Source organism: Bactrocera neohumeralis, chromosome 2, assembly GCF_024586455.1.
Source record: "Bactrocera neohumeralis isolate Rockhampton chromosome 2, APGP_CSIRO_Bneo_wtdbg2-racon-allhic-juicebox.fasta_v2, whole genome shotgun sequence".
Classification (NCBI taxonomy): Eukaryota; Metazoa; Arthropoda; class Insecta; order Diptera; family Tephritidae; genus Bactrocera; species Bactrocera neohumeralis.
This window is the reverse complement of record NC_065919.1, coordinates 73,382,196-73,397,770: the sequence shown is the minus strand read 5'-3', so window position 1 is coordinate 73,397,770 and position 15,575 is coordinate 73,382,196. Positions and strand designations below refer to the sequence as shown.

General features: G+C 33.2%; 1 protein-coding gene across 1 annotated transcript; it reads left to right on the top strand.

Annotated features, from left to right (window-relative positions):
* The first annotated feature begins 466 nt into the window (after nucleotides 1-466).
* On the top strand, nucleotides 467-15,487 carry LOC126767699 (broad-complex core protein isoforms 1/2/3/4/5-like). The gene is made up of 3 exons (XM_050485245.1): nucleotides 467-1,191; nucleotides 10,057-10,944; nucleotides 13,963-15,487. The coding sequence occupies exons 1-3, from the start codon at nucleotides 987-989 to the stop codon at nucleotides 15,336-15,338; spliced, it is 2,469 nt and encodes an 822-aa protein (XP_050341202.1). The 5' UTR covers nucleotides 467-986; the 3' UTR covers nucleotides 15,339-15,487.
* Nucleotides 15,488-15,575: the final 88 nt, after the last annotated feature.

Genomic DNA, 15,575 nt, shown 5'->3' with positions numbered 1-15,575 from the left:
ATTTAAATTTATATCTTTTAACTGCTTTACCATGCGAAGTATGTAATAGTAATAGCAGAAAATATATATAGTCATTTTATGTGATATACATAGACAAATCAAGACATTAGATATCTCCTTGAATACTAATATACCAGATATAACATTGTTTGAACACTTTCTGATTTGATTGTAATAATTTGTGTTTATTGAAATTTTTTTGTTTTAACGTATTTATTGGTATTTTACATTTTATACATAAGCAATAAAATTGATTTAATTATTTAATAAACATTATATACATATGCGTCTTTTATATTCAATTGTCCCAGGGTTGAAAGTGTATCGTACTATATATTTTGGAATAACATCAACTACCTTACTTAAAATGTTAGATTGCAACCCTATATTTGTTTTCCCCAGTTTCTTTTCACTTTGTACGTTCTTTGGTTTGAAATGAAAATCCCATTCATTCATCGGTTTCAGGTTAGTTTTGAGAAAGCTCTCGCTGATGAAAGTAATATTTATTTATATTAATAATAGTCTATGAAAGCGGCGAATTCTGAAGTGCTGTGAATAAATAAATAATAATTTGTTTTATAACAAGAGCATACTAATGTACGATAACCAAGTGTAGTACTGCAAGTCGGTTTTTTGTTTTGTTATTATTCCGCGATTCTTGTTTTGCATTCATATCTGAGTATCTCCTCTTTTGTATCTTGTATCTAGACAATTCACATCATCCGTGTTTGACGTTTTCTTGTAAATGTCAATAAAGTGAAATTGTAAAAAATAAACGATAAGTGCAAAATACTTTAAAATAGAAATTAACAAATAACACCAGGATCACGGTTTGCCTCCTGATTGGTGCAAATGTGCTAAAAGTTTATGAAAACAATTTTTACCTTAGACGGGAGCAAATAAGAACCGCCATTGTCATCTGAGAAAAAATCGATATAAATTAATTATTTTTCCAACCACTACTATTGTGGTTAGGAACTTCAGTAATGGATGACGAGTTTAAACTGTGCTGGAAGAATTTCCAGGATAATATAGCCAGTGGATTTCAGAATTTATATGATCGTGGAGATTTGGTTGATGTTACATTAGCTTGTGATGGAAAATTGTTGCATGCGCACAAAATTGTACTTGCAATTTGCAGTCCATATTTTCAAGAAATTTTCATAACCAATCCCTGCAAGCATCCAATAAGTAAGTAAACTATAATAATTTATTAAGGTATCATGCAATAAGTATATAATCCATGTTTTGCATTGAGTACAAATTATAAATATATTTAATGCAGTACATGTCAAAGAGCTATTGTTATGATATAATTTGAATGTTTGTACATACTATATTTATATATGTATATAGTTTACTAAACGCGACAACTTACAAAACTATATTTTGAATGCATTCAAATTTATTCATTGGTGTCATTGCTCAAAAGTCGAACTAGGTATCTAATGTCCTCTATCGGCAGAATAATGGCTTTCTTATTGAACTATATGTACAATTAGTACACAAAAATTGTTTATGCATGAAGCGCTTTTAAATTCTCAGCAGTTTCAATGAAGCGTTTTTCTGGTTAATATGGTTTGATACATTTATGTAGTTACATACTTGCTATATATCTAATGTCAGGTTTGCATATCTTACGATTACCTTATTTCAAGTGAGGTATTATTAACGAAATGTAGTACTTGCTAGTGCATAAAAAAGCTCCTATGTATATCGACATTTTTATATGTATAATTTTTTTCAATATTATTCAGTGTTATGTACTTAGAATCTGTCTTATTTTTAAAATGACAATAACTAAATTTGCTGACACAAAACAATGGCGTTGAAGTACAATGAAAAATACGAGTATTTTACAAAAATAAAAAGGAGATCAATTGAATCGAAATGGGAGATATAATGGATCAGATCTTTGAGTCTCCTACTTTGTTGACTATTATACAGCAGTTTGATGCCAAGTACGTTATCCTGGTTTTCTTATCGAGAGAGGTAACGATTAAATAAAATACTTCAGATTTAAGCTGATCAAATTTAAAATCAAATTTTTTATGGCATCGAAAAACCCTGTAGTACTGAGTTTCTCAGAATTTTATACAAAACCTGTGCATAAATTAAAATTCTGAAATTAAATTTTCTTAACTAATAAAAAAATGTATATAATAATAATAACTTTTTTGCATTTAAATTTTCATTAAATATAAATAAGATGTTCTCTCGCTACGACGTTTAAAATAATATTAAGTATGTCCAATGTATATGCCACAATTTCGATTGATTGTGATTTTTTTTAGTTTTATTTTACCATTTTTTATCAGCGATCACAACGACAATTGTTCACATTTTACAACAGTAGCCATTCTTGCTTATGTCATAAGCAGCTATGATATAAATCAACTTTGGTAATAAATTTTTTAAAATAACTCTCGTGAACAGTATGCGCTAGATAAATATTCCAAATATATCACCCTTAAACGTATAGACATACTTAATTTACTTAACTTATTGAGCTGTTTAGTTATAGGCGAAAAACCTGTATCTCCGCCATAAATGAGTCCATGAACGTAGGTATGTACACATGCACATACATATGTAGCTTCCCACCTTGATAAAACTGATATTGCGGATAGTAGTTGTAAAAAGGCAATTTATACTTTTATACACCGTTAGCTTTATGGTATCAATGCATATTTTGCTACCTTAATAAATCCAATGATTTTCACCAATAAATCCAGTGCAATAATATCGACAGACATTTATAATGGATAAGTAACACCAACACATAAATAAAGATTATGGAGTACTGGAATTTAAACAATAAGGACATTCGATCACTTGTGAAATTATTGGGAAAATAGTACTGTCGATTTTATAATATACATTAGAATTATTAAAATAAATTATTACTTGGATTAGTTATTAGCTGAAATAGTAATACTGTTACATAATGTAGCCGTCATTCTTTTATAATTGGGAAATAGCTTAATCGACTTTTAATCTAGATCTTTAATCTTTAGAAAGCATAATTAATCTAAAATTTGTGCATTGGATCTTATTGTATTCAAATAGTCACATTTAAATATTTAATTATGTAATTTTAGGGCGCAAAAATAAAATTTTAACTTAAAATAAAAATTATATAAAAAAAATTAATCTCAGAACTTTTGTTTGATTTGAATCAAGCGTGAATGATTGCTCTTAATTTGATTTTTTACGGGCAGATTAAATATTTAAAGTCGGAGGATGGTCCCTCCTGTACAAATATTTTCTTAAAAATATATTTAAAATATATCCTGGCAGTTTAATAAAAAAAATTACCAGATATTTCAAATATTTTAAATAATATTCCATAAAGATTATTACTTTTTAATATTTCCGCCTTTTATGTATAATCTAACGGTGGCAACTGCAAATAAAACGGGCAACTTGTTGGTGCCATCAGGCTCACATTATTGCTACTATAAATACTAAAATATTCAGACAAACACATACATACATATGTATATGTCTGAGTACTTGATGTGCGTAAATGTTATTTACAAGTACGAATTGGATATCATATCGCTGCGCTACCCGTTTGCTTTATCAGATCGAAAAGCAATAAAAATTATTTTATCTTTCAAGTAGTAGCAAAGGTGCTACTATTAGGAGTGTTTTGTATTTTCGCCTCCTTCGAATTATTGTTACTGCACTCTCGTATTTCAAAGATAAAGAATATTAATATTACCCATAAATAACAAAATATTAGGAAATAAAACAAAAAAACAACAACATCAACAGAACGGGAGCACTTCATAAATCGCCACAAAAACATAACATATTAAAGGAAAAATGAAATAAAAACTATATATAAAAACTGTTTTATCTTATTATCGCGTCCAACAATCATTTATGGCTTCATATACTGATATTAACTTGCCATTTGCCCGGTTGGCTAGTTGGTAAACTGTGTTTAATAGGCCTGGTTTGTGTGTTTACATTGTATCCGCTGACGATATGCATTCAAAGACCGTCTGCTAACGGTGATTAGATCAGCATTGTCATACATTTGTATTAAACATTCATCACTATATTCTACCAGATAAACGATTATGTAGCAAGGCCAACGTGAAATTCCTTTACACATTTGTATCGACATACGTAGTACATATATATCTCAAAAACTTAATAATCACGTGCTTATTGTCGCAGCAGAAAAAAAAAGATTTTATATGCAAAAATACATAGTATGTATGTACAATTATTTAAGTAACACTATTTAAAATTAATGGTTTTTATTAATTGCAACGGAAAGACTCTATCAACTTTTTATAGCAAATATGCATTAGTGGATTTATCTCTCTCTGTCGAGAGGCGTCCATTTTGAAATATACATACATATGTATATACTTTTTACTGTACTATATGTCGGAGCAGAGGCCAAACTTTTGTTGTTGTCGTAGTTGTTGTAGGGACATTACTGAAGTAATTTCGAGGAATGGTGTCGCGTTGACAGCCTTTGACCGGATAAAAATCTAGTTCCGATCCGGTTACTTAGACCCGACTGTCGTAAGAACGAAAGGAAAATACCCGTTTTGATTTAGAAAATACGTATGATATACATACAATGTATACAAGATAGTGACTTTTCGACTTTCTATGTGGCCTTCTGAAAAGCGGTTATAAAGTATTTTCATTTCTTGTGTAATTGATTGCTGAAGATGTCATAGCAAAATGTGAATAAATCTCTTTCGAAGTTTCTTCTAGAACGACCATATTTTCTTCTAACCCACTGCCAGATTTTTTATTCTTACAATTACACTTTATTTAAAAATTAATAAAATATTAGTAAAAATAACTTTCCGAAAATTAATTTCTAAAATTTTAGTTTGACTGCCTCTTTAAATTTAACTTGCTGCAGAGTTTTAAGAACCATTAAAGTTAATCCCAAAATAGTAATAATATAAATTAAAAGAAAATGGTCCACACTTCACCTTTAAACGAATTTCAAGCGGAATTCAAAAGCAAAAAAAGTTCTGCGATTGGTTATCATCAAGCGAGTTTCCAAAAATGGTAGCATAACCTTCTACAATTTAAAATAGTTGGTCGCTTTGAGGTTAGTCAGAATTTATTTAATTTATCAAAAATACTGGTCCGTTTTCTATTTGAGTTGTATTAGAACCAGTTTTTTCTTTCGAAAGGTCAAAAAGTTTTCCTTTTAAGAACTTGATTTTCAACAATCATTTTGGGCTATATGCTCTAGTGGTCCGATATCGGCGATTCCGACAAATGTTCAGCTTCCTAGGGAAAAAAGTACGTGTGCAAAATTTCTAATCGATACAGACCACTCATTTTTGGTGTTCCAAACTTCTTGGAAAACTTATAACCAGTATAACCTGGTCAGGGTATAAAAAGGGTTTTTAATAAGCATTATTTTCAAATAAATTTTATTTGCCAAATGTAATGCGCTGGATATGAATTGAATTTTTTCCTGCTGGGTTGGTAGTTATCACATTTCTCGAAATGTTAACAGCGATCGGTTAAATATCTGGTTAACCCAGAAAACAGAAAGATCCGTTATAATTTCTACGAGTTTCTTAAGGTCGAATTGATAAATGTGACCGAAAACCATGTATACGTGTGATCGTTCATCCCTTTCTTACGTATGAGGCTTATGAGAAGTACGGTGTGTACATGGATTGGTCAGGAAACCTAAATATGTGTTCAATATATGTCTTAAAAAGTTTGCTGTGATAATATCAAAAGGATAGAAAATATAATAAAGCCTCTGCATCGATCCCTATTATCGATCTGTTTTTTTGCTTCACTCAAAATTTTATGAGGTCGTTGCTACTTTGGCTATATAAAAGTAGTAAGATTCACTTTACACATTTGAGTGTATTTACTTGCTTTTGTAAATGTTTTCACATACACACTTGCTTCAAATTTTGAAATGAAAGCAGATTGGGTACTTAATTTTCTACAGTGTTGTACAACTCGAATTTATCTGCTTGAATGGTCGAGATAACAAATTATAATTTTTTTTGTTCTGCCACAAGGAAATGACTACAATAAATCATATGCAGATATGTAACATATGTGTACACCTTGCTATATCATTACCAAAGCATTGCCCTCTTCTGATTCGATAAATTTTTATCGTAATCAGGAGAAAATACCTGAACGATTTTCTATTGGTCGTGCCTATTATGAATGCTGAAATTACATAAAAATAAGGTAACGCCCTCTACGGTCTTAGTAGTCTTAAAATTTATAATTTTAAGGATAACTATAACTATGTAATACTTTTTTAATTAGAATTAAATGGTTGTATATTTGTAATATTATTTTTTATGTTCTTCGTGATGATCAAATCTTGAAAAACTGGATTCAAGCCGGTTCAGACAACATCAATAATGAATTTAAATGCATAAGCCGCTTTTTCTACAGATAAAAATCATTGATTGTGGGCTTAGTTAATCGTTGAATTATAGTCGGGTAATCTATGTGAAGTCTGTGACAAATTATTTGGCGGAAATGTTATTTGTGCCAAGCAAAATGTTTAACTCAAAGGATTCCTCAAATATGTAAAAATTTGGTATAAACATTCCGAGTAAAAACCAGATAGTAGTAGGTAAGATATGCAGGTATATTTTTAATGGCAGTCGTTTGGTTAACTCGTTCGTCCGCGTTCTGGTTAACTTTTTTCATTTTGAATATTAGAAATCGTAGTCCTTTTGAAAGTTTAGTTAAACGTCTAGACTCCTTGAGTCTAAAATTTTGATTTAAAATGCTCTGGAAACTTTTTGAAGATTTAATATTAGCGTTTTTTCTCGAAAACTTTGTTTTCAGAGTCTGTGATGAAAATTTTTGAACCGATCGATTTGAAATTTTTACACTACCTTCATACACATATTGGTCAAGAAATCATCAAAAGAATAAGAGTTTTGATAATAATACCACCAAAACCACTTTTTTTTGTTAAAAATAAGAATTGTGGAAAGTGCTACAATCAAGAAATGCCTAATAACAAAATTCCATATAATTAAAAAATGTTGTTGATGATTCAAAAACGCTTATCAAGTTAAAAATATTTATCTATAGTTTTAGAATTAGTTATTAGATTTTTCTGTCGCTGTTTCATGCTATCAGTCGAATATATTTATATTTCAAAGTTTTTGTTGAATTTATGTCAGATATATTCACATACATTTGTATGTGTGTATGCATAAATAAATTAAGAATAATACAAATGCAAAATGACCATAAATAGAGACATATAGGTGCACATACATACGTATATATATTGGGTACAAAGTATAAGCTCGCAATAATAGAACCTATTTGGTATTTGTCTCTACATGTGTTCATATTCTTAACATTCAATGATTTTAAAAAGCCAAGATTTATGAAAAATTCCAACTTTGGATCATTAGTCCGTACAACATGCGATTATCTACGAGGATTTATCGCATTTTCAATGAACTTTAATCAAAGTTTATCATAACAAATATGGATTATTGGAAGACGCTTCGCAACTGCCCAATCGCTGACAGACATAAGTTGGGTACATAACAACATATGTACATACATATGTGTGTCACAAATCCCTTATTTTCTTATTGTAAATATATATAATCACATTTATATATGTATATATGTATGTATGTCGATGCATACACTTCTCTTTATACATACATATGTATGTACATACATATGTATATGCACATTAGTAAAAGCTACGCTTTACTAACACAAGCGAACAACACAACTTAATATCAGTACTCTGATTTCTGAGATGAAATGCGGAACTAACATTATGTTCTATAAAATATTTGTGTCATCAGAGAATAAGCTGGGCTGATCAGCGATCCTCCCCATGAGCGGACGAAGCTTGCCGGCGTTATAATATTAGGCATATTATTGTTCACATCTGCATACATTCTACATACTAGCAAGCATGTGTGTGACTCGTAAGTATTTGGTCTGTATCGTGCTAGAGATGCTTCAAAAAATTTAGACACGCTCGAGTCATGCATGGACTTTTACACAGTCATAAAAAAAAAACAATTTTCGAGCAAATAAATAAAAAAGTTGACCTGTTCATATATTCATATGCCTAAACATACATATACTATATTAAATGAGAAATATCTCCGTTTTGTAGTCGGTTGATATTACTTATAGACTTGGTACTAATGGCGGAGGATTTTCGTTTCGTACACGCATACATACTCACAAGCGCTTATACGCTCATAGATATGACTGCGCCAAGTGGATCATCAGCGTTCGAATGTATGGCTGGTTAGTTGGGTTGGAGGTCGAGTAGGGTAGAAGTGTGCGGTTATTTCGTGATTATTGAGAACAAGAGATAATATTGTTTTTAAGTAGATGTTGGCGCTGGTTGGTTGGCTTAGCTGTCTCACAGCAGCGACATCGGTTATTTCCATCGTAATGAAAACGGCTGCTGCAGTTGTTGTGGGATACATGTACTACCAACAAATATACTATCTATCTACATATATAAATACATACATACATTCGCACATCGGAGCGTTGTTTTTAAGATTTTAGCTCTTATCGAAAAATTTTATGTATTGATTTAGTATTTATACATTTCATATGCTGATAACATCTTCTCAGTATATTTGACCTCTTTCATTTTTACAGTTATGAAATCATGAATACTCATACGAGAAACAGTAAACGTTTGTATAAGCATCTGAATTAATCCATAAAATGTATGTACATATGTATGTATACTGTAATCGTTGCTCGCCTTTTTGATTTCTAAAATGTACATATGCAAACGCACGATATTTAACTGTACTTTCGAAGGCTTATGACAACAGTCCGAAGCATTTATGCGTTCATGCTTATTATCTATGCATCTATGGTGCACCTAATAGATAGTATTTAATACTATATTAAATAGAGTGTAAAAATTCTTTGTTTGAAATTTGTTGGAGGTGTTGAAAAAGTTACACTGAGATTGCAATTTGAAATGAAAAGTATAAATTGTATCCGAAGTGTTCGGAGCAATGCGAAGCTCAATTTGTGCACTTCAATTTCATTTTTGGATTGTTTTTTATGTTTTCATCTTTAAAAAATCATTTATGAATTATTGTCTCAATGCAGTGCCCCAACAGCACTAATCAGGCATGGAATATTGTCCTAAATTTTGAAGTTGATCCGAGTAATGGTTTCGGAGATACAGCCTTGAGAACTTGTGCGCTTGAGGCTAGCTATGCTAAGTGCGCCGTCTTTAAACGCATTTTTATCGAAACTGTGTTTTTGAAATTGGTTTAAGATTTTTAGAGAACTGCTGCACCGATCTTCATGAAATTTTACACAGGTCTTTGAGATACAATTCTTAAAGGCTTGGACGAAGGATTTTTTTCAATTACAAATATTATGTTCATTTTTTTTTGTAAAAACGTCTGCCAAAAATCCAATTTTCAGGTTTTTTCCGTTTTTCCAAGTTCTAAGTTAAGGTTTTAACTAAAACACGTATTTTTTCACTTTAGTTGATCCTGTAAGAAGTTATCCTGTCAACGGGGGCTCATCTTTTTTTCGAGGGTTCATGGCAACGCAAAGCCCGAGTTTAAGATTTTTTTTCTAAAAATTTCATAATTTCTTTGTTAATAGTGTATGTTTGTAACAATAAAAAATTTTAATAAAATATTTAATTTTTAATATGAGAAAAAAATTGTTTACCCTAGAAAACCATGTAACCCCCTAAAGCAACGCAACAATTTTAGAGCAATATGACTTATCACACCAAGATAAAGATCTTCATAAATGAGCTTTCTTCCTTTGAATCGAGCTGGACAGCTCTGTTTTCAGATTTATATAGTTATACATATAGCTACCACAAGAATTGCACCTGTGAAAGGTATTATAGCTTCGGTGCAGTCGAGGTCATCGTTTTTAATCTTTTTTTTTTTTAAATTAGTAATTTCACCTTGGCATAAGGAAACAACCCAACCCCATTTCTCCCCTTTTCTTATCATATTTCATACCATATTTTTTCGCCATCTTCTAAAGCAAATATTTTTCTTTCATATTTCTTTGTAGTTATACTAAAAGATGTCACCTTCAACATTATGTGCGAACTACTGGAATTCATGTATCAGGGTGTGGTGAATGTCAAGCACACGGAATTACAGTCGTTCATGAAAATTGGTCAATTGCTACAAATCAAGGGTCTTGCCACAAATGCTTCCTCAACAGCAGCTAATACAACGACGGATAAATCTGCCAGTCAAACACACAATGCCGATGAAGCGAGCAACGCATGCGTAGACGCTGATAATAATAGTAGTGGGATCGCAGCAAAAACAAGTTTAAACCGTGCGGTCAGTGGAAATGATGATGCGAATGGTTCTGATGGGCTATCAAGTGTGAAAGTGTCCAATCCCATTTCGGTGAAATCTCATTCACCCGCATCGTCACCATCACCCATGAGCTTTGCCGAATCAACAGCTAATGCTAATCAGCAAAATTTCAAAAGCTCACCGGAGAGTAATTTACCGTTGCATCCGAATTATCATGCGGCTTCAAGTCTTAAACGACATGCAGATGTAAATAATGAAGCCCTTTCAATTTACTCGCGTAAACAATTCCGTCGCTCGATAGCTTCAGCCGATCACAATACCGATCATAGTGACAGTGCCGATGCGGATGCTGAATCCGATTATTTCCTACCATCTCTTCCACATTTGGCCACTAACTCATCAGCTGCGGCGGCAGCAGCGGCTTTTAGAGGCACCTTCAATCCCGCTGCCTTTGGATTTGATTATAATTTATACAAAAATAGCAGTGCTGGCGGTGCAAGCGGCGTTGGCGGTGCTTGTGGTGGCAACACGCCTGGTGGTGGCAGTAGTGGCCCAGAGTATCCAAATGATTTGCATATTCCCAGTGACTATTCAAAGAACTTCGCAAATCATGTTGATATTCCACCAAGTATGTATCGAATATTATTGTTTTTTCTTTCCAAAGTATTAATTTTTTTGTACGCATTCCTACTATTATCGCCAAATTTTCACATTGCCATACACTGCTAGAAAATTCTAAACTAACATATTTTATTGTTATGTAGTTATGGTTCATCCAATCTTATTTGTTGCTTTTATTTTTATGTTGCATTGGCTTTTTAAGCTTTGTTTTACTTGCATGCCTTATATACGATTGTAACTGTACTAACATTAAAATAGTATTTATTTGTGTAAATAGTAATATTTATCAACGTACTAATTGAAATAGGCCAAATATTCAGTTTTTAGTCAACTTAACCTCCGCTGTATCCCAAAATTCTGAAACCAAATTCCTATCGAGGTTCTTCTACCTTTTCATAGTATGATGAAAGTGGTCTATTTTTAAAACCTCAAAGATCAATAAACAGTTTGTTATCTTCCTTAATTTAATTATGTTACTTGTGTTTCAAAGTCAATACTGTAATGATCCCGATTATCTTAAGCCTAAATTTTTAGCGACCCTTTGGGACATTTTCAATGAACAACATACATACATAATTGACTGATTCTCGAAAAACGCAGAATTTAGTAAAATCGTGTAGGTATTTCTTTTGTTTTTTAACTTATCGAATTTTGATCACGAAATTTTTAAGAGAATGCCGAAACAACACAAAATTGGCACAAGCTTATAAACATAACCTTATTTTCTTACGAACTGCGTAACCGTATCTTATTAATATCGGAAATATATACAAATATGCTATGATTATTAATATAGCTGTTGGATCTTTGAGAATTCCAACTTAGATAAATCTTTTTTGTTTACGTAACTTACGATTCTGGTTTGTAAAAATCCTTTGGATATCAATATCGATTTTTTGAGAATCAGCTGAATTCTTTCCGTAAAACTTTTTATTTCGCATCAAGCATATGCATATACATTATATACATACTGCAACCTTATTTAGATAAATGTCTAATCAATTTATCGGTGAGCGACTTCCTAAAAATGATCAAGTGATCTATGTAATAATATAATTTACATGTATGTTGTATATCATTAATTATACTGTATAACCTATTGTACATAGCAAACAATGAGCTAGCTATAGGCAATAAGCTTTTAGAAATTTCGCTTTATTGGTGGCGGATAAAGTAAAACACCTTTTAACTTCATTCAGCACATTTACTTATAACTATTATTCTGGAATTGTTTAGAGGTAACTGAATTTAGATGGCATAGAATGAAAACTTAAAAAAAACGTCATATACAATACTCCTCGATTACTCCGAAATCGCAAAAGGAAGTCAGACTGTCGGGGTAATGAATTCTGTGAGAAAGAACATAAGTGCAATTGGGTTAAATGTAGTTATATGATAATAGGTGAAGGCATACTAGATTACAGGTCGCAGTGCATTTCTAAAATTTTTATATGATCTAAGTCATATACAAAAATTTATAAACTTACTGGGAGTTTGTGAGAATATTCGCACCCACTATTTATGATTTGAATACTAAGTTCTGCAGCTGTAGCTAATTCTCCGTGGATTTAGTGTAACAGCAAAATCCGTTATAGTTATCGACTGAAACGTACAATTTCTGTAAATCAGGGAAACACAAGCTTTTATTAGACTTAATTATCTCATATATAGTAGTCTTGATCAAATGACTGACGGGTAAAATACTCGATGGTAAACATTTCAAAAGCCACTGCTCATAGTATATCGACCGAAATTTAGAAATTTGAGGATGGATGTCACTTTTACCGAGGATAGAAAAATAATTAAAGAGATGAGGATATTTTGTCGAAATTGTTGCACTCCTACTTTTCTCCCCAAGAAACTGCTCTTTTATCCGAACCACGATATCGGACAACATACAAGCTAACCGATCAAAATCGAGTTCTTCTATGGAATACCTTTTTATTGAACAAGATATCTTCACGAAATTTGACAATGTCTAAGACAACGTTAAACCTCCAAACAAAGTGTTCAGATTGGATCACTAGATCACTAAGAACTTCATAAAATATATTTCTTCCTTATAAAGTAATCTAAATTGTGCGTGAAGGTTCTTAACGTGTTCTTTTGGATGCGAACCGTTAGAACGGCCGATATCGATTTGATTTAATATCTTCACGAAATTTAGCATGTGTTATTATCTAAGGCAATGGTGCAGTCTGCGAAGAGAGATAGGATCACTATAGCATATACGTAGCTGTAAACTGTAAGGAATATTTTGTATTTGTGATGAGGTTTATAGCTTCGGACACAAGCGTTTTTCTTTGTTTTACAGCTCTTTTACATTATAGTTTCTACCTTCTGCCTGTAATTTGGCAACATTTTCATTGTATTTGAATCATAATTGTAACTAAACCAATTCATTTAATTTCTTCAATTAAATAAAGTTTACCGCAGTTAAAACTATGCAATATCTAGACTTTTGAACATTAAATATTTAAAATAAATATTAAATACCCAAAACAACGCTGTACATATTATGCATATACTTACAACTTTAACTTTGTACATACATACCGACATATGTTTACCTATATACATATGTATGTACATACATATGCACCGCACATTCAGACACCTCGCACTATCTTCTTTAGCTAAATTTACTGATTTATTTTATATGTAAATACTTACACTTTTGATATTTTGACTGTTTAAACGCTGTTTTCTGTAAATAATTCACTTTGAATCCTTTAAAAGCACAAACGACTTAATCCAATATTTATGCCGTAAAGCAAAAACAATTTCACGTTCAGTTTCCTCATATTACTACAAATATTTTTTTATGTAATATGATTATATATCCGAATGATATTAACATATTACGTATTTACTTTATCTTTGGCCATTGACTTTGCCGATTCGCCGAATGCGCTCTGCTTGTGTGCAAACAACTTGGGCGGCAACAACATTGACCATATTCGTAACTTTACCTCGTGATCCGCAACAAATGGTACATATGTATGTATGCATGTACTTGCTGTAGACAGCAGCAATGTGGTGATGCTCTCATCGACGTCACTGTTGCACGGTAGCTGCGTCTTTAATCGCAACAACACCGTAGCCACACAACAAGGTATGAAAACGTATTGGCTCTGCAAGTCCTATCGCATAAGCATGTGCAGAGCGCGCTGCATAACCCATCAAGGGCGCGTCATATCCGCAACTGGTGTTCATAATCATCCGCCACATATGCGCGGAAGTGGTGCTGGTAGTGGCTTGGGTAACAATGGAGGAGGCAACAGTAATGCAAGCGGTAGTGGGAATGGAGTAGGTTTTCCCATCGATGTCAATGCACAACAATCATCTTCTGTAGCAACCTCTAATACGTCCGCAATAAATTTGAACTCCATTAATATGGCCGGTGTATTGTTGCCAGGCGGTAGTAATTCAGCGGCAAATGTGAGTACCACCACTGGCGTACGACTACATCATACAACAGGAAGCGGTGCCATTGGTACGGCGATGTATCAACAGCATAATTCTATGCATAATTCCCCAGCGCAACAATTGCAGCTGCACCATCAGCAACAACAGCTGCAACATCAGCAACATCAATTGCATGCAGTGGGTGGTTCATCGTCACCACCACCAATGTCGGCGGGCTTGATGGGCAACACACATCTACACGGGCACTCTACTCCATCGGCAACTAGTCTACTAATGTCACATCACTCGGCGCCTGACAATGGCAGCATGGCCGGCAACGTACATCATCATCAACATCACCAGCATCATACAATTGGTGGCTCAGGAAACGGTGGCGTGGGCAGTGCCGGCGGATCGCAAAATTTGCATTCGAACAGCGTTATACAGAATATATTGCATAGCGCGAATGCATCGAATGCCATGCACCATCATCACCATTCACAATTGCCACACATGTCGCATTTGTCGCATCATCAACATCACCAACAACACGAACCCCATTTGGAAATAACACCACTGATGCAATCGCCGCCGCTGCCGCCGCCCCCACCGCTGCATCTGCAAAGTCCATCGAATCAGAGTAATCAGTCACAGCATGGTAGCGGTGGTGCTAATTCGCTTAGCTCCCCAATAACAACAACACCAGCCTCGGTTCCCAGTGGTAGTGCGCTCAAATCACCAGGGCAAACGAATCTCAGCGACGAGGCGATCTGTGCGTCTGAGACGCAATCTCATTCTGCGCATCTCAGTGAACAACATCAACATATGCTGAGCCATGGGACCACCCTATCACCATCTGAAATAAATTCAAACACCGCCGTCTCATCGCATTCAACAGATGGAGCGACTGAATCACAACATCAAGCGCATGTCATCGACTCCATAACGATATCACCAGGGGAAGGACATAGTTTTAAAATGGAAGATATGTAACTGTTAAAAAATTGCGCTAGCAGAAAACGCTAATATTACTCAGCGGATTGCGTTCGAAACGCACAGTCCAACTCCTTCCCTTTATTATAATTATTACATACATACAAGCCAATGGATAAATTAAAAATTTGTTAGTTTAAGTAAAAAAATGTTTGCAATTGTTGTAAATAGTATGAGAGAGAACGGTGAGTAAAGGATATAACATGAAAAAACACGTTCCCACGACAGTCGGGTCTA

What these genes read in the sequence shown, in the direction of transcription:
- LOC126767699 (XM_050485245.1), top strand. Translation starts at nt 987, where the DNA reads ATGGATGACGAGTTTAAACTGTGCTGGAAGAATTTCCAGGATAATATA. An exon ending in TCCCTGCAAGCATCCAATAA is followed by an intron (nt 1,192 to 10,056) that starts GTAAGTAAACTA and finishes ATTTCTTTGTAG; the next exon opens with TTATACTAAAAGATGTCACC. An exon ending in TCATGTTGATATTCCACCAA is followed by an intron (nt 10,945 to 13,962) that starts GTATGTATCGAA and finishes TACTTGCTGTAG; the next exon opens with ACAGCAGCAATGTGGTGATG.